General features: G+C 41.4%; 2 protein-coding genes across 2 annotated transcripts; both read right to left on the reverse strand.

Moving 5' to 3' along the window:
• Positions 1-324: 324 nt before the first annotated feature.
• tvp23b (trans-golgi network vesicle protein 23 homolog B (S. cerevisiae)) lies at positions 325-4598 on the reverse strand. The gene is made up of 7 exons (XM_048233268.1): positions 4544-4598; positions 3592-3662; positions 3063-3207; positions 2518-2607; positions 2078-2200; positions 1565-1693; positions 325-1281 (listed from the first exon to the last, which is right to left on the reverse strand). The coding sequence occupies exons 1-7, from the start codon at positions 4553-4555 to the stop codon at positions 1255-1257; spliced, it is 597 nt and encodes a 198-aa protein (XP_048089225.1). The 5' UTR covers positions 4556-4598; the 3' UTR covers positions 325-1254.
• Positions 4599-7161: 2563 nt separating this feature from the next.
• On the reverse strand, positions 7162-17275 carry trim16 (tripartite motif containing 16). The gene is made up of 6 exons (XM_048234096.1): positions 16349-17275; positions 12974-13069; positions 10565-10798; positions 9580-9751; positions 8734-8829; positions 7162-8506 (listed from the first exon to the last, which is right to left on the reverse strand). The coding sequence occupies exons 1-6, from the start codon at positions 17093-17095 to the stop codon at positions 7881-7883; spliced, it is 1971 nt and encodes a 656-aa protein (XP_048090053.1). The 5' UTR covers positions 17096-17275; the 3' UTR covers positions 7162-7880.
• Positions 17276-19779: the final 2504 nt, after the last annotated feature.

Below are 19779 nucleotides of genomic sequence, written 5' to 3' on the forward strand. Positions count from 1 at the left end.
CAAATGAAGGAGGCCATCTTGGTTGTGGTATCAGCTGACTTGCAACACGTTTGTCGACTTCAACCGTTTGCTCTCTTATGTTCAAATACTAGTCTGGTGAGTATTAAACTTTAGTAACTAAAGTGTGCTAATAGTACATTAAAAGCAGAGAAAGACGCCATTCTTTTGAAAGACTCAACTCTAGATGTAGGAAAGGCCTTTGAAGACATCACTCTTGATGAAATGTAATAGCCTACACACACCAGTCAGAAGATCTTGGAATGAGTAATAATAATAGATGAAATCAGATCAGAGGGAAATGACGAAACTATGTGTCAACAACAGTTTACTTTCGTCAGAAATTCTTTATTTGAATTAGCACAAAATGTTTTTACATGATGTCTTATAAATAAATATTTACAAACACACTCTTGCCATCATACATCCAAACCATTGTACACAATATTATACAATGCAGTTTTTTGTACTGTACAAAAAAACTCATGTTAGCTAATGTGTGGCAAAACACCAAAAAAAAAAAACTAAACAAATAAACAAATCAAACAAAATGGAAAATACTGTGGGTATCCCAAGTACATAATTTAGTGACTAATCTGTCCAAGTTAACTCAATTCTCCAAGCTAACACTACTGTAACAGTATTCTTTTACAAGGGCTTACTACTTGCTCTGAATGAACTTTTTTGGGTTAGTCACTAAACAATGTTGGGATACCATTGAGGGCTGCACTACAAAGTGCGGTGACTGGCTAACCCAGGTAACTTCGGGAGTAACCGCTGATCTCTAAAAGAACACTGCACTGAGCAGCTATGGTTTCTAAAGTATGGTGTTGTTTGGAGATCAGTAGCCTTGCTTTGTAGCATAGCTCTCTGTTGTATCCATAAACAAAAACATTATGTACAGAGAGGGGGAATATAGAGATGTCCCTAGATCTCTACTGATGTGGTGTGATCACCGTAAACAATCCCCAATGAAATTCAGTAACCATAGAGGCGCTTGGTTCATCATGCAAATGTATCCCTCGATGCTCTTGCAAATGCAAGCATGAGCAAGTCAAATGACCCCACAATCACTACAGAGATGTCAGCCCGCAACCATGGTGACCAAGCAATACAGGAACAGGAAAAAAAACAAACTTTGAGTTAATGTTGTCAACAATTCTAAATATCTTGACTTTTGGAGGAAACAATTAACAAAATTCCACTCTCAAGTCTTTAAAATATAAAGCATACGCTCTTCCATAAGGCGTAATACCCTTAGGATTCTTCCTGGTTGGACATAGCCTGTATGGAAAGAGAGAAAGCAAATAAGAACTCATATAGTCAAAAGGCAAAACAGACCGCAAAACAGACAGTAAAAATCAGGCAATTATAATCTCAGAAAAGTTATTGGTCACAAAAAAACATACTATTTCTACAATATTCAGTTTCTCATTACACTTCACTTTTATGTTTCTTGATCACTAACTACAACAACATAATTGTGTAGTATGGGGAACCTTTACTTTCATCTCATTAAACATTCCTCACCTCCCAAGAGTTTAACATGGTGGTCATCCACACTCACCTGTTTCAGAAACTGCCGCCCGAAGTAACTGGTGGCCATGTTCTTCAGGTTGGTCCTTGTGCCCACTTTACAGCGCACATAGCCGTACATGTTAGCTCCCTGGAGAACCACTCCCATGATGACCACAGCCTAGGTTTTCAACAACAATAATAAGATAGTAAACTTAAGAGGAAGAATAGTGTTCTTGCTTATGCAGTAATGACTCTGTGAGGTCTATGGACTGACACACAACTACAAAACTACAGAGGCCATCAGATATGGATCACATAGCTCCAAATTTGAGAGGATTCTTTTTTTTTAATAAATCAAATTTCAATTATTGTTTTGATAGTAAATAGCTGTCAAACTCAGATAGGGAACCCTGATCCATATTGAACGTGCAAGGTGGGGGTGTTGGGAGGGCGTTGACTGTTGGAAACTGTACTTTACTGTACATCAGAATGAATATACCAAAACTATAGTTTGTATTATGGCTTCAGTCATTCAAATATAGAGAGAGAAACACAGTCGTACCAGCCACTTGATTTTGAAAGAGAAGAGAGAGCTGAAGGCAAAGATGACCCAGATGATGGGGCAGATGATCAGGCCGAGCCAGAAGATCCGAGACTCCGAGTCAGAGGCCTGCTTCCCTGAGCCCTGATGGAAAGGAAGACAAAACGATTCTATTCATGCAGATGTAATTACATTTACATCCCTCACTGTCTCTCTCTCTCTCTCTCTCTCACACACACACACACACACACACACACACACACACACACACACACACACACACACACACACACTTAATGTTTTTGTTTGGATCTCAACACAAGGAATGAATTACAGATCCATACACTGATGGAAGTATGTTACAGGTTTAGTAATGTCTGATCAAACACAACATGCTTTGTACTACTCATCTCCTACACACATACACACACACAATGTTAACTTTGTACAATATGGGCTACCTTTCTGGATTCAAACACCCAGTGGCTTTTCCCATCGTCATCCACCTGATTCCACCATCGCAATCCCACCATCAGACGACCAGAGATGTTCTGAGTGATAGAAAACAAACAAGCAGCGGCCAGTCGTATCATGATTGGAAGAGGAACACTAAGAACAGCTAATACATTGAGATGCTGGTTTAGTCCTTTTCAGTCTAATTTTCAGACCAAAGACCAAAGTCATTAGTAGCCATATTACTGTAAATTACTTGTTGATCAAAACTAAATTAAAGTAAAAAAATGTTCACCACCAAGCTCTGACCGCAACTGAAAACACATATACTGATGTACTGTAGGCCTAAATCTCCACCAAGCCAATGTAGAAGAAAACTAAAAGTCTGCTACATGATACAATGTGGAAAAAAACTGTAGCATGTTGGTTATTGTTGTGGTTATGGGATTTTGGCAGACGCTCCAAAGCGTCCAAAACATATATAGTAACATGTAATTGTCCAAAGCGTATATAGTAACATGTAATAATAGTGAGCAAGTGGCGACCGTCTCACCTTGACAGTCCAGAAGTCACAACAGAGCAGTAGGATGATGGTCACCATGGGAGCGATGAAGCTGCTGCTGAGCAACTCACACAGCAAGTAGACCAGGATGGCGCTCACACGGAAGAACAGGTGAAAGAATGACGCCAACGGATGCCTGAGAGAGAAGTATTTATTTACTTACTTATTTATCCTCTCCATGCCCTTATGGACGCTGCTGATGGTATGTTAATGTCTATCCATAAGATACTCAAAGACATCATATAAATCAATGGCAGGGAATTGATTCAGTGATTCATCAGTGAGCAAATGAAGGCCAAGTGGATTGGTGCTGTCTCAAGAAGAGGGACAACCTTCAAACTTGACATTATTGGAGTACTGATAACGAATTTTACATATTCAAGGTGATTACCATGACCCTACATACTCTTACTTGAAGGAGTGAATGGTAGTTGTGGTATAACACACACACACACACACACACACACACACACACACACACACAGATTGATTAAGCAGTAAACAGTTGACAGTCACTGACTTGATTTTGGACTTTGATTTTCGTCCTGCATCTTCCTCTGCATCAAACAGGGAGACATCATCACTTGAGTCCTGGAATAGAGATAGGAGCATAACAGTCAATAATACTGTCATATTAAGTCTACAGCTAGCCTAATTCAACACTGACAAGATACAATATCTGACAATTCTTGGTAAACATTGTCTGCAATTATTCTGCAATAGCAATGCGACTGAAACATATATATCAGTATTCCACTGCGAATTACAAGTAAATTGGGTTCATAAAATCTTCTCAAGGGTTTGAGAGATCCATTGACGAGATAGGGTATTTGACACCAGGTCAAAAATTGCTGAAAGAATGTCAATATGACTGGGAGTCACCAAGATTTTCGGCTAAGAACGAACAGACCGATGCGCAGAGGTTGTGTAGCCTACTGTATCTGGCTACAGATTGTGAACGGTCAAGGAACCTCAGCTATATGTCAGGCCTATCAAACTCCTGTTCATTATCTTTGTGAATGTCATAGGTGGACACGAACATACACTTAACTGATTATTGTAGAAGGTTGTCGAAAGAGCGAAAACTTCATGCTGGGCATTTATCTATTCAACACTAACGTTAGCTAATGTTTACGTACAGTTCGCTAAGTTCCGAGGACGCCAACAAGGAAGAGTGCTAACGAGTGGAAAACAAATACAACTGAACAACAAAGTGCACACCTATTCAACTGAATGACAACTCTACTTTGGGTCTATCAGTGAGTTTTGGACCACTAGCAGCTAACTGTAACGTTAGCTAGCAGACATTAAGAGCTGGCTAAATATCACTGATGTTAGCAATCAGTAGTTGGTAAAGATGTAGCCTAAGTGTAAGCATTGCTTCTTAGCAATACCATGAAAACACGTGTTTAGTAAAAACAAGCGTTAAATGGCAGTATAAAACGAAATTGACAAGAGTGGCCTTTACTTACCAGTCGCCTCATCTCTGCTAAAAAATGTTTTCGATACTACTTCCGGATGGTGGTGGATGACGTACAATACAAAAAGGTGACGTGTCCTCTCAAAGTATTTGTTCCTCCACTGGGGGGAGCTCGCTCTACACTTTGAATGAGCCTTCATTTGTTGTGAATACTTTATTTATCCCCAAGGGCCAATTGTACATAGAGTAGTACACAAAAATAAATGATATAGACATACACATTGAAGTGTAAAAAGCTGTAGATAATAAATATATCTAAAAAAACAAACAAAAAACAATAGGTCATCCTATGAAATGGGAGCATTTGCGTCCACAACATTTTGATTCTTGCTTTGTCTGTAAATAGCATACTATTACTTGAAATTAAATCACAAAGACAGTTTTTTATCCTGACATTATTTTATCCTGACATTGTTTTACATTGTTTGTTTATTTATTTATTTTATCACTATAAAATGTTAAGCTTAATTCAACCACCCCGTCACATGAATTAGACAGGAATAACTGTTTTTCATTACAGTTTTAACACTATCATTGCAAAGTAAATTACATTTCTTGGCTGAGGTAGAGTCTGGACAGAGAGTGGATAACAAGGCTGGGCTACTAACGTAGTTTGAAGTTGAGGAGTTGAACAACCACATAAAGGTTGCCTGCCTTCGCTTCGTTTTGCAGCATAGGTTGCGGAGTCCTCGTCCAGGGGGAGCCACTCAAAGGAAGGGAACAGGGCATGTGTGGGGTTGTCTAAAATTCTGCTAGCCAGCCTGATCATCTGCTGCTCATAGTGAAGAATAGAGAAGAAAACCTTAGAGGGAAAGTCCTTAGAACAGACATTAACCACATTGTGTAATCACCTGCGGTTTGAAAGGCTGATGGAACCAGCATGTGAAAGAGAATGTGATGGTGCCCTCAAGGAAGGAATAATAAAACACTGTGCAAGACAATGCTTTTTTGGCCACATATGAGTTTAGATATTGTCACTGCCAGAGGCGGACAGAGTACACAGCTTCATTATTTGAGTAAAAGTACAGATACCCTTCGCTAAATTTTACTCAAGTACAAGTAAAAGTACAACACTCAGATGTCTACTTAAGTAAAAGTACTGAAGTACTTGTTTTTAAAAGTACTTGAGTATCAAGAGTACAAGAGTAGCCTACATTTTCTAAATATTGCATTACTACTGCCACAGTGCTTACATTTATGTACAGAAACGTCCTACATGGAGTTATGAAAAATGTTAATACCTTGGAGAATGTAAAAGGAATTGAAAGTAAAATCAAGTCATTTTCATCTTTTTACTATGTTGCCAGGGATGGGCAGTATTTCTAATATATGTATTTAAAATACGTATTTCAAATACAAAATACTATTTTGTAATTGAAACACTTGAAGCAAAAACTATCATTAAATTGAAATAGTCTGGCGAGGTGGGGCCACAGGTTGGCACATTCCCGGGATGGACCTGCTGCGTCTCCATTATTTCATCCATGGTTTCGTCTCTTATCTAAATCTGACCATGGAGTTGGCTTTGGCGGAAAGCTGAAGGGAATTGCTGATAGGCTGTCCCAATCAGTGGCGCCTGCACAATCCAATCATGTTTGAGAGGGAAACAACAAATTGAGGGTTTCCGAGATTTTTCTTTTTTCCTTTTTTTTTAGAAGAACTAATGGGTACTCACAGTTATGGACAGAAATGTAGTGGAGTAAAGAGTACAATATTTCCCTCTCAAATGTACTTGAGTAAAAGTCATGAGTACTCCCCAATAATGATACTCGAGTAAAGTACAGATCCCTCAAAATTGTACTCAAGTACTGTACTCAAGTAAATGTACTCCGTTACTGTCCGGCTCTGGTCGCTGCTGACATTTCTTGAGGATTAACCCTTAAAGGTGTAGGTTTTTGAACATTCTAAGTTCCGCAACAATTGAAGGTTCTAAAATTCTATGTTGAATTCAATGAACCCAGATATTCTTTAGAATGTTCATTTCCCAACATTCCCGTCACACCGGTGTGACGGTACTCCTTTATGGGTTAACTCAGTGTTGGAGGTGAATTTCAGGAGACTAAGGTTGTGCCCAGGTATTTATATTTGTCCTCTGATACTACAGGTTCCCCATGGATGGTAGTAGTAGCCGTCTTAGCTATAGTGCCCTCTGTTTGCTAGAAAAGGTCACTACCCTCTCCTTGGTCTTGCTGTTGAGTCCCAGATGGTTCCTATTATTACACTACTCCAAACTTGTGGAGAGAGCTGAACCATGGTGTAGTGAAGACTAGGAGAGCAGTGATAGTCGAAAAAATTTCGAAGTTCAAATCAATGACTTGAAAAGAAAAGGTATTAATGGGTTCAAAGCCAGTAATATGTTACCATCTCTTTCAGTTTACACATAAGACTAGCCTGACCATTTGCCATAAGGCCAGGCTAACATAAGACTAACCATTCAAGATTCAAGATGCATCTGTGCGTGAATCATTTCCTCAAGTGCTCAAGGCATTTAAAAGAATTTAAATGATTTGTGCAACCTTTAGCAAACCAGTTTTACCAGGCTGTCAGCAGTTCAGTGGAAACTGGATTATTTGTTCAAGAATAATATAGAATAATATGTTTAGTTTGTACTCTGTTGTTATGGCAAATTCATTTTATTGTTGCAAAAAGACAAAAAAAAGTAAAACAATCCCTCTGTGCATCTCTGTGCGTATACAAAAAGACAACTTTCCATGCAGCTTACAAATAAATATGGTCAGTGGTTCAGACATTGCACAAAACTGAAAAAAGAAAATAGGAAACAGGAAATGATCCTAAACCATTAATGACACACCCAACATATACAAAAATAGACTTTTTCTTCAGATGTTTCACAATGCTATGCTATAATGACCTAGTCAAGGTGTGTGTGTGTGTGGGAGGAGGAGGGGGGGGGGTGTTAATATGTAACAGGTTTACATTTTCACCACTGAGTGCCCCCAGCCCTGCAGTGAGTCCTACTGTGGCCAGCAGGGCGGAGACATAGTAAGAGTGGGCAAAGATGAAGGTGAAGAGGGGCTCTTGAGAAAATGTTCAATCTTATGGCCCAAGGCTTCTTGTTCTAGAATGTCCACTTTGATCAGATAAGAATCATGAAACATGGCTACCACTGTGAAACATGGCTATCACTGAGGAATGGTCTGTGGACCAGTCCTTTATCAACCAGTAAAACAGTTCATGAGGTCCCAGCTGAGCCCTACTATGATTCTTGTTCCGGAAATGACAGTTTGAGTGAATAAGAATTGACCATGAAACATGGCTACCATTGAGGATAATAGTCTTAATACCACAGTTAATATGGTCAGGAAGTCCTATTTTTGCACAGAGGATGGTGCCAAGGGTGGTGCCGCGTGAAGAGTAGGTGGAGACGAAGGCGGAGAGGGGCTCTTGACTGGCAGGGCGCCCCCTGGTGGTATCAGCAACACCACATTCTCCTTCTTGGACAGCCAGAAAGCTGGGTAGAGTGGCTCCAGGAATTCCGCCTGGTACTCGTGGATCAGGGACATGCCGTCGTCCACACCGTAGAACGCCAGATGGCCGCGGTGATAGTCCACGTAGACACCGATCCGCGTGGCCTTCGGGACGCTCAGCGGGGTCTCCACGTCGCTGTGCCAGGCCGAGAAGCTGCGTCCATTCCACTGGAGGCACCAGGAGAAGTTGTTGCTCGTGATGCAGCAGTTGCTCTCCTTGCCCTTGCGCTCGATGCTCTTGTAGGTCAGTCCCACGTGTGTTCCCTCACCGCTGATGTCCACTTCGAAGTAGTGGCGGTCCATGTAGAAGCTCTCGGTGGTCAGGACCTGTCGCCAGTGCTCGAAGCGCTCCGGGACATCCGGGTAGCTGTGCTGCCAGGGGGTGGTGTTGGTCACCTTGTGGTTCTCCTCCGTAAGACGGAGGAACTTGTGGACTGTGTTGCCATCAAGATTCAGAGGACTGGAGTCTAAAAGGACATTTCAGGCTAAGGTTACGTTTACATGTAGGTACTGACATTACATTTAAGTGCATTTTAACATTCATATAGCTTGTATGATTGGCCCATTGTCAAAAGTGACAAAGGAATGTATACAGTATCATGACCACAACTAAGTTTATATCATATTACTTTACATACAAGTGCCTTAATCAGTTTCTGTCCTTGGTTGGTCATAAGCAGATGAGAACACTTACACTTCATGAAATCTTCTCTAGTCTTTGGGTCAGGAATGGACACATTTTGTTTAGCTGCAACAATGGTCTGTACTGTGGTTTTAATGCTGAGCTTATCTGGAAGGGGGTAAAAAGAAGGAAAATGTGTGGTTAAGTTACAAATCATTTGTCAATATTTGTCAATATTTATGTCTATTAATGGAGGATGTGGATTGAGATCTAAAGGAGATGAATCACAGTGGTGAATATATCATCTGGATTAAGTCATTGGTTATCGTAAGCATGACTAGCAAAGTTTGCCGCAAGTCACCGGGCAGTCCTTGGGAAGAGTTTCAGCTTTTATTTCTGCTGATACCAGGTGTGCCTGAGGGACACGTTGGATAAGCAGGTCACCTTACGTGTTGGAACACTCCTCTTCTCTGACTCACATGACATTTTCAAAGCCAATTTTAGCTCAGGCTCCTTGATGTCTCAATGTGTCTCATTACTCCCTGTTGAGTTGGTCTGTTTGTCTGGGGCAATTCCACGGAAAATTTAATTTTTTTGTCACATCCATAACACCAGTGAAATGATGTGAATGATAGCATTCATTTTTTGTAAATTTTTTCTCATTTACATTCTTCAGCCATTCACATCATACCATACCATCACATTTTATTGGCGTTATGGATGTTACCAAAAATGTAATTTTCCACGGAATTGCCCTCTGGGTATTTTCAGTTATATGTTGCCACGTCCATGTCTATGACTATGTGTGTTTGTATATGTCTATGTTTGGAAGAACAAGAGCAAATGTGACAGACTATGGAAGTCAAAAAGAGGGAGACACGAAAGGAGAGATTGGAGTGTGTGGAATGTATGACGTACCATTCTTGCAGGTTTCCTTGAGCGTTTCGAGGTAGGTGGAGAGGAGCTTGTCACACAGCTCCTGGGTTGAGCTCACAATGACACGGCTGAAGGCGTTGAGGCGATCCATCAGACCGATGGAGACCCCGGGCAGGGAGATGTCTGGAGCGTCTTTTTTCCATTCTGAGTACTCCTGCAAGTATGAGTAACAATTTGCTTTTTTACGGCCTGTCTCACAAAACTGCTGTGAGCAAAATCCTACCATAGCAGCCACCTCCTGATGCATATCTGTACATACGTTTCATTTCAATTCAATTCATTTCCCAGGACAATTGAAGTTGCTTCGCTTTACAGGGCCCAGGGACTGAATGTCCAAGAGCAGGATTAACCAGGGAACCACTTGCTTTCGGCCCTGTGGGTCGGCAAAGACATTTATGGTGGTCCTTGGCCACAAGTAAATTTCTCAGCCTTAAGAATTTGCCAATGTAAGGTGTCCTTATCAATCAATATTATCAATATTAATGTTTACCCACAATAACTGTAGGCAAATTACACAAGTAATTTGCCTTCGTACTAGCTGTAGGATAGTTTTTCATTTGACTGTGACCCAGGGACTACCATTCTGACTAATGCAGCAATCTGAGGACCTCTACTGAATAAAACAAAAACGTGATTACCACATTACCACAAACTACATTATAATTGCATGGCCAGGGACCACCATAAGTGCCTTTGTGATAAAGCATGACTTGAGTACAAGACTATAGACCAAGTCTCTACTAGAGCTAATATGCCAATGATGATATTTAGGCCTAAACCTTCTCCCTCATCAGTGAACTGTGTCAGAGGAAATATCTAAATCTGTGATAAAATGTTACAAATCCAAATTCTAAATTGCCACAGTCATGTCAGTAGCTAAAATCACATAAAGAGCTGCTTGAAGATATTTCAGAAGAGTGGCACTGAAGGCCAGCGTCTATCATGAACACGGAGGGTCGTGGCTTACCTGTAGAAAGTCCACATCGTTCTTGTTGCGGGAGATCTTATCCACCTGTGTCTGGGTCTTCTTGAGGTCAGTACAGCGCTGCTCCAGGTGCACACGGATGCCCTCCACCTGCCGTAGAGCTTGGCGCTCCTCACCCTCCACCATCTCCGTCACCTCCCGCTGTGCACGCTCCACTGCGGCCTGCAGCACTGAGAACTGCTCCTCGATCACACTGCGGACGTCCTTCACCGATGTCTGCCAATATTGGGGGACAAATACACATGGTTTTCATTAAAGCACTGTCTTTTATAGAGCACATGGCAGTCACAGAGAAGTGGTCAGTATGATAACTCATTATTATGCTATTTCATCAAAAACAAATGGCATATTGTCAGTTTTTTTAGTATCTAACATTGAAGCTAAAACTGTTTGACACTAGAGGTTCCTTCGTAAATTTAGTATAGTAAAGTAGTAGTAGAATACAGTATATACTCTTTTGATCCCGTGAGGGAAATTTGGTCTTTTATCCAAATCCATGAATTAGTGAAACACACACAGGACACAGTGAACACACAGCTAGTGAGGTGAAGCACACACTAACCTGGAGCAGTGAGCTGCTACAGTGGCGCCCGGGGAGCAGTGAGGGATTAGGTGCCTTGCTCAAGGGCACTTCAGCCGTGGATGTGGGCATGGGAGAGCAGTGCTCAACCACTTCCCCCGCCCACATTTTTCCTACTGGTCGGGGATCGAACCGGCAACCCTTCTGTTACAAGCCCGAACCAGTTACCATGGCTGCCCCTTGGTTAATTTAAGGTGGACAGTGAAGGACATTTTGTTTTCAAGAACACTGGTCCATTGATTCTGATCTGAATATACCACTTATGAAGAACTAAATAGTTTATGTGTGACAAAAATGTTAATGTAATGTAATATTTGTAATGTCATTTATTTCAGTTTCATTGCAGATAAAGGTCAAGACTAGCTCAGGAATAAACAGGATCTCCTTGGAATCTTGGACCAAATAGTAACAATAGAGGTCATTCTTGCTGGTAATTCTTTATACAAGAGCGAGATCAAGATGTCCGGAAAGAGATGTCACTTCCTGGACTCCCACCTAAAGCCTGAAAGTATTTTCACAGACTCCTAGGCCTGAGGGAGAAAAGAGGCACTAGCTCTCCCTGGTCTCGACTAGTCAGGCATATATTAAAATACCAAAATAAACTGTTAACTAAATGTCCTTAGTAAACTGTGAGTGTGAACTAAATGTGGGTATGTGTGATTGCAGCCATAATGGCAGTTTACATTTCTAAATAAATTCAAGCACCTTAATGGAGTTCGGTTTGGAAGACGATCAAAAGTCTCTAGCCAAAAGTACAGAGACATGCAACAGTTCAAGTTGGGTCACCGAAGAAAAGCCAGTAGGCCTTGTGGCTGTTTCTAGATTACAGGTTCATAAAAACCCAGTCTGTGTGTCATAGTCATATTCATATGGTTCCACACAGAGCCATACAAAGAAAGAGTTGCAAGACTCTTTGGTAACGTCGCCACGCGATCAGAAGTTCCTGTGCTGAATGGCTGTATCGCAGGAGGTTGGGATGTATTTCTGGATGTTGGAGGGCATAATCTAGTAACTCATTGACTCATAATCTAGTAACTTACTGACCAAGTGATTGGTCGTTTTCAGTTCCAAAACTCCCATTATCCGGAAACTGGCATGGAAAAGTGCTGCCATCTTTTTTACTGGGTCTCTTATGGGAGTGTCGCCACTCTGTTTTCTCTACCGCTCTGGTCCCACAAAGTGATGATGACTCCCTGACTTTGAGAGGTGTTCCTCAGCAGTTTGTGACTACCAGGCCAATGAGGTTGGGGCCGAAACTCATTCAAAGAACTGGATATTAAATCAGCCCAACCTACAGGCCTCAAGTCATCACCCGCCACTCACATACTGTAATACTGTAACCCACAGTTAACCAAAATTACTATGTGTCATCCAGGTACGGTTTTGTGGGTAGTCAAAGGAAGTCCATGAAGTCACCGCTCTGGAATTTCAAAACAGCTGTACCACCACAACAACTTGTTTGGTTGGCGGAAAAACACTCCCACATCAAAAATGGAGACAAGACAAATGGTATACAAAAAAAAAGAGATAAGACCTCAATTTTAGCTGTGCGATGATGAAACTACAAAAGCTCAAAAGATGTCTATGATTTTATAATTCAAATAGAATTCCCTCTTTAGATTTCTTACTATTTCCCTAAACAAGTCAATTGAAAGAGGTGAGATTTTTCCACAGCAATGGCTATGGGAAATGAAGGGTAGTGTAGCACATGTCCCCTATCATACATACACTGTGTTATGTAAGCACGGAAGCAGTGAAACAAACACAGACAGTGTGGGATAAGCCCTTCTTAATGTTGTGTAATGGCGTACCTCGATGGAGACGGTGTTGACCTGAAGCTTGTTGATGGCATTCTCTGCAGCACTGAACGTCTTCACCATCTCTTTTTGCTTATCGTTCAACTCTTTCTGTCAGTGGAGAAGAAGAGAGAAGCTTAGTGAACACATATACGCATGCATGAACGCACACACACGCACGCACGCACGCACGCACGCACGCACGCACACACACACACACAAACATTTTTTGTTTCTTTTCCATTTCAGTGCATCTTATCTAACCTGCCTCTCAACTGTTAGAGCAAGGGGCTAATAACATCAAGTTCATACCGACCGAGCAATACACACACACATTGATGAAAATGTGTTGTAGTGTAAGCCACTTCTGATTAAAGTCTTTGATGAATGTACATGTAAAATTATTCAACTCAATATTCTCCCTTTGGAAAAGGGTTGAGAGTCTTTTGAATAAAATTTTTTTTGCACTTCACTGATTGAGTCAAGCCACATTCCTGAGGCAGGTCTGGGCATCCCTTCATTCAGGTTACTGTACATACTTGACAGCAAAATTTGTGCCTGAAGGTGATCTTTCCCCTTTTCTCAACAGGCAAGACTTGAGCAAGAACTGAATGGTGGGGAATATAAAGGACCTGGTGATCAGCATCAGACAGAAATACAGGCTTATAAATGCCACTTTTTCAGTTTAAGGGGACATTTGTAGGGGCAATTAATGAGGAACTGGTTCTTCCTGATGGGTGGGACTGAGTTGCCGTGCTTTGGGGGAGTTATACAAGAAAATTACATTCTTGTCCCGACACACATATCATTCCTTTTGTTCTGCAGTCTTTTCTTTCAATGTTCTGCAATTTCCTCCCCCAAAGTATACATCAGGTTCCAGTTTCAACATGCTCCAAGTTGGAATGCTCTGAAATGCTGTTTCAGTGGGTAGACTCCACATACCAGTATGAGACCATGGGGGAATAAATGCATAGATGCTGAAAAGGGTTTAGTCTGCTGACATGAGAGAAATCATTTGGCCCCACAAGTGGATGTCACTTCATTCTGTGTGGCTGTATGGGCTAAACATCTGAACATTACAGTGTAGATCCAAGTTTCCAGTTTATTTTATGAAGAATGTGTCCAGTATTTTTGCTTAATGGGGACTATATTAATTCAGTAATCCTACAAAACCGATGAAGCCACTCTGAGGAAAATGAATAAGCACTTTGAATCATGCACTTTTATGTTCTGATCAAACAGGACTTGCCCATTGCGTTACGTAACTGCATGTCAAGAGGCACTTGTCAAATAACGAGTTGTAAATGCATGAAACACTGCTCCTGTTTGCTCATGTCGTTGCTGCAGACTCCAACTGAGCAGGAAGCCAGTCCTGTTATCTGTAATGACAGTGAAATGTAGCATGAATACCCTGTTTCCTGAGTATCACAAGCTTGTCACTGACTGTGCCCAGTCATTTAAATGACAATGGCTGGACATACCTCAAGACATCTGGAATGAGGTGCAGACCTGACTGGGATATGTGTCATGACCCCTTTAGTCACATGAGTCCAGAGTCAAGGGTCAGGTGATCTAAAAACCTTTGGAGAAATATGCCCTAGATGATGCTGAACAAAAAGCTGTCATGCACAGTTTTTACAGGTTCCCCTGGGAAATGAGGAAGTACACACCCATACACAAATGAGCCAGTGTTCCAGTTTCTGTGCCATCTAAATGTCAGTTTTGAGAAGTTTAAACTTGAATAGTCATAGTCTCTTCACTCAAATAATAAATACATCCTCAGGAGAAATGCCTTGCCTATGCATCAGTTCTTCTCAGTCAGATCAAATTCTGGCTGTGCTATTTGCTCTTTAACACTAGAACTGCCAAGAATTTCAAAACTACTAGAACTGCCAACGCGATTATTTTGACCATTGGAATTTAAACTCAAAACTTCACCAGCAGAACTATTTTTTTTATTATTTTTTTTTAAATCAGTGGTCAAAATGACCCATCATTATTGCTTGGCTTATTCAGTCAAAACATGACTATTCATTTCTGCTATTATGGCCTTCATCAGGGCAAGTGAAAATGATTGATAGTTTATCCAGAGGAATTCCCCAGAACTGACACTTCCTATGACCTCAGAAGAATTTGTTTTACAAATAAGTTCATGTTTATGTTTATGCTGATTCCCTCACTCTCCACCTCAGGCTGGCGTGTGATGAGAGTTCTGGAGTTCTGGAGCACCCAGGTGGGGACTACACATTGGTGGTGGTTTGTGAGGATTCCCCTTCACTGTACAGCACTTTGGGTGCCTTGATAAAGCTCTATATAAATGCAAGTTGTTGTCGTTGTTATGTTTGTGATAGTTTTATAGTTTTTAAAAGATGCTTTTATCCAAAGTGACTTACAATCACATCATTAAACCTTTACCTTTATAAACATAAACATTCAAATTAACGGTTTAACAGCTTAAATAATAATAAAAAAACAATATTAGCAATTAAGTAAATATAATTTAACAGAATAGATGATCATTAGATGCCTCCATTAAGAATGTTTTAGGGGTTCTCTGTGGGAGAAGACAAAGACTTCAACTCAAATCCTGAAACTGTGTCTATATGCAAATATTGACCTCAATGAGGTAATGAGCCTTTTACTTTTGTGTCATATGAAAACATAACTGAAATGATCTCTTCACAGCTCTTGATTAAATTAAAGTAATATAATCACCTGCAGTTGCCGAGACTTGCTTATCACTCACTGATTAAATTGGGTGCAACTGAGCAGTTAATCCTATGCAATGCATTCCTGCACCAACTCAAGTGTTTGACAATATCTGACCTGGAAGTCTACCGGTCTGTCCTGACTATTTTTATCTGTTTTCCTTTGATCTGGGTGATGGTGTGAAATCCCTTGTTATTTTTCTTGAAACACCTGTCGAGTCTTGTCATCTTTATGGCACATTCAGTATCATGTGGGCTTTTCCACACTCTTTCCATGGCTACAAGGCCGTTGGTATATTGTGACAAAATGGACTTTAATATGTTAGTAGAAAAATATTTGAAATCAAAGTGCCAGCAGAAAAGTTAAGTTATTTTATTTGTCCTATAGGAGATGAGTCCTCTGTATTTTTGTGAATTTTTAGAAATGTTTTGCTGTTATTGGGTAGAGAAGTTTGCATCTGAATATATTTGTGTGTAAGTACTTAAGACACAGATTGCAACAGATTGCAAAACATATTTGGCTGTCTGTCTGCAACACCTTTTGCCTATGTGTCTGTTTGTGTTTGTGGTGTGTGTCATATGTGTGGCATGGTGTGTGGTGTGTGTGTTGTGTGTGTGTGTGTGTGTGTGTGTGTGTGTGTGTGTGTGTGTGTGTGTGTGTGTGTGTGTGTAAGCCCCTCACCTCTATCTTCTTGCGCGCCTCTTCGATGCGCATGGTGTTGTGTCCATGGTGGTCCTCCGCGGCACAGTCCTGGCACACACAGCAGGCATCGGCGATGCAGTACAGCTCCAGCGGCCACTTGTGGCTCTCGCACGTCCGCCGCTCGATGTCCTGCAGCGGCTCCACCAGCCGGTGGTTCTGGAACTTGGCGTTCTCCACGTGCGGCCGCAGGTGGTCCTCGCAGTACGACACCAGGCAGGTGAGGCAGGAGCGGGTGGCACGACGCGGGCTATCGATGCACGAGTCGCACACCACATAATCCGGCTCCAGCACCTCCTCCTCCACCTTCTTCTCCTCTGCTGCTGCTGCGCCTTCACCATTCTCCTTCACCTCCCTTTTCACCTCCTCTGCATCCACCTGCGTCTGCTGCCCACTCGAGTCCTCCAGTGGCTTCTTTGGATCCTCTAACTGCTTCAGGTCCTCCTGGATCTTAGCTTCTTCAGTGGCGGCAGCTGCCCTCTTGGACTCCGACGCCGTCTTGTTGGGATCTCGGGTTTCCGCTCCCTCTTTACTCTTAGTGTCTGAGCCGTTTTCTTTACCTGGCTGCCCGTTCACCTGAGGCTTCCCCTGAGGCACGACTGGACCGGTTTTCCCACCACTCCCGCTCTTCTTGCTGCACTGAGGACAGTCTTTGTCCTCCTCCGCCTTCTGAGTCCCCTCGCACAGAATGCATTTTGTCTGATCTGAGGTCAGCTGTGTGTCTGCCATGGCTTTCTCTTTCACTTTCTCTTTCACTTTTTACTATCTCGTTCCTTCCTCCAGACAGTCACTCACTGGACTCTGTGATCCACAGGTTCCTCGCCTGTCCTTTTTAAAAAAAAAAAAAAAAAAAAAGAGAGAGAGAGAGAGAGAGTAGTTGAGACTGAAACCGCTGCTGTGAACTGGCACAACAGCACTGAGCCTCTCCCATAGTTTCAGTGTGTGTGTCGTGGACGCCCCTCCCTCCTTTCACTTCAGCAGACATGAGTGGTGCAGGGAGGAGTAGGAAGGACAGGAGGAGCCAGCTGGGGCTTTCAGCAGGAATGTCTCAAATCAAAGGCGGCTGTAGGTGTAGTGTTGCCTGCCTCCCGACGCCACATACATGAAATACAGGGGAAGGGTCAGGTGCGTGTTACAGTTAAACTTGGGCAAACAGAGAGCAGAGCACTCACCGTTGGTTTGTTTGTTTACGGCATTTGTGAAGGGTGGCTTTTGTTGACTTTAACATGTGCTGTGTGTATGTAGTTTTGTTTGATAAAACATTCAAGGTTGAGTACACACATTACTTATGCGGGTAAGAATGGCAAACTGTACTTTTCTGATATTCTGATATTGTCACAATGTTTCAGTGAGAATAAACAGTGAGAATAAACCAAAAAGTTAGATGTAGCCTACAGTCCTTAATGAAGCTTTACAAGTCAAACCAACTCTTTTAATACGTGAAACCAAAAAGCAGCTTTGGTTGGTAAATGTTCACCTACCTGATTTAGAGGTGTCATTGATCAACAGAACACCAATCCATACGCTCTAACAAAGTGGTGTGTGGCAGTGGATAGTCCAGGAAATGGTTCTCATTCACTGCTTTATGACTTTTGTTCTGAGATGGAAAGTTTCGAAGGAGAACAAAACAAAAGCCTGGTCCTGCTTTGATTGTCAGCTGGGCTCAATCGGGTTTGGAGTTACAGTTTTTCTCAGTCGCTTTGGTGCTTTTCTCACATCACTATTAACATTTGCACAGCAGTTAGTGCATTTATCAAAACAATTAGTGCAAACTGCAAAACCTAGTGGATAACCTTCAAAAGCACGTCACTTGCTCAAAATGGATAGTCCATTCCTCAAAAGCAAGTATTTATGTCAATTAAACTGCCAGTGTCATCAAAATGAGAAGTCTTGACACCATCGTTTATGAACAAGATAGTTAAATGGCTTTTCTGAAAGCCTGGAATCTCAGCTTTTCAGTGATGTATGATGGCCATCTGACAAGAGTAGCTGTTTTGAGTTATCACACATAATGTAAACTAAGGTTGAGAAAACTAGATGTACCGCATAGCGGTACAAAATATGACCGCCGCTCAGTCCTGTACATCCGTTCCGCGAAAATAAATCACACTTCAATTTGTCTCCATATTTTACTCCATCCCCCACTCTTGAAACTTTTGTGTATGCTTGTTTGGCATGCCTGAGTGTGTGTGTGCGGCTGCACAGAAAGTACCCTACTGGTGCTGAAAAGGTGAATAGATTGTAGAATAGCCAAAGAAGATGTAGAATTGTTATAAAACCTTTAAAATCTCTAAACAATCACAAGTAGGGCAGTTCATCACAGTTCATCCATTGCAACTGGATTGATGAAAGGTCACTTACACCTGTAGGCTACATTGTATTTGGGAAAAGCAAAAGGTATCAGCATAATGTTATTTATTTATTTATTTTTTATGTATTTATAAATAAAAACATCTCTGTCAGTTCCATGCCGTTTTCAACAGCTATCAAAACAAAGGTCATTTTTGGATGGATGGATTTTTGTGAATGTTTCTTCTTCTACATAAGATTTTTAGTCATCTTTAGTTCATGTAATACTTTTATTGTCAATGCACAAATTAAGTAACAGTAGTCTGAAACGTTATTGTTAATGCACAAATTAAGTAACAGTAGCCTAGTCTGAAACGAAATGCTGTTTTACATCTAACCAGTGGTGCAAATAACTGACATGTCCAAATGGGCCTTGATGAAATCGCGTCGCTAGACTGTTCATACACATTTTAACGGGCCAAAGTTGAAAAAACTTTTGTCCGTTATTGTTAGTGCAAATATAGGCTGATTCATGTTCCCTTGCATTGTTTAACTGAGGTCCATGGCTAGTCTGGCTTTCATCAGACCAAGCTCAATCTTTTAAGAAATCAAAAAATAAATAAGCGGGCAGATCAGGCTGGGTTCACCCAGCCTAGTCCATAGGCACCGATATTGTTTAATTTTCGATTGAGATATACACGCTCTGGCTATTCTAAATGCAAAAATGCATCAGGGAGTTATGACAAAACGGTAACTAACAAACTAGATCCTAATAGAAAGTTGTTAGCTTCCCTAAGCTACAGGTAGGATTATAAGGTAGGCCTATTGACAACATAAATTGTCAATAGGCTATGCTAGCGACACAAATAAAATCTCCTTTGAAAACCAATGGCTTCGCCTTACAGTATCAAAGCGGACTTAAACTGTCATATCGTGGCGAAAAGTTGTAATAACATTCACGCAGCTCCATGAGTCAAGGAAAGCGAATGAAGTAGCCACTTCTAAATGGGACCCACTACACAGTAGCTTAAGGTGTTTTGCTAAAGCAGCCATAATGAAATGAAGGTGTCATTGTTTGGATACTTCACACACCGCGTGCTTTTTTAATTTCACAGACTACAACT

This window comes from Alosa alosa, chromosome 22 (assembly GCF_017589495.1).
Source record: "Alosa alosa isolate M-15738 ecotype Scorff River chromosome 22, AALO_Geno_1.1, whole genome shotgun sequence".
In the NCBI taxonomy this organism is placed as follows: domain Eukaryota; kingdom Metazoa; phylum Chordata; class Actinopteri; order Clupeiformes; family Clupeidae; genus Alosa; species Alosa alosa.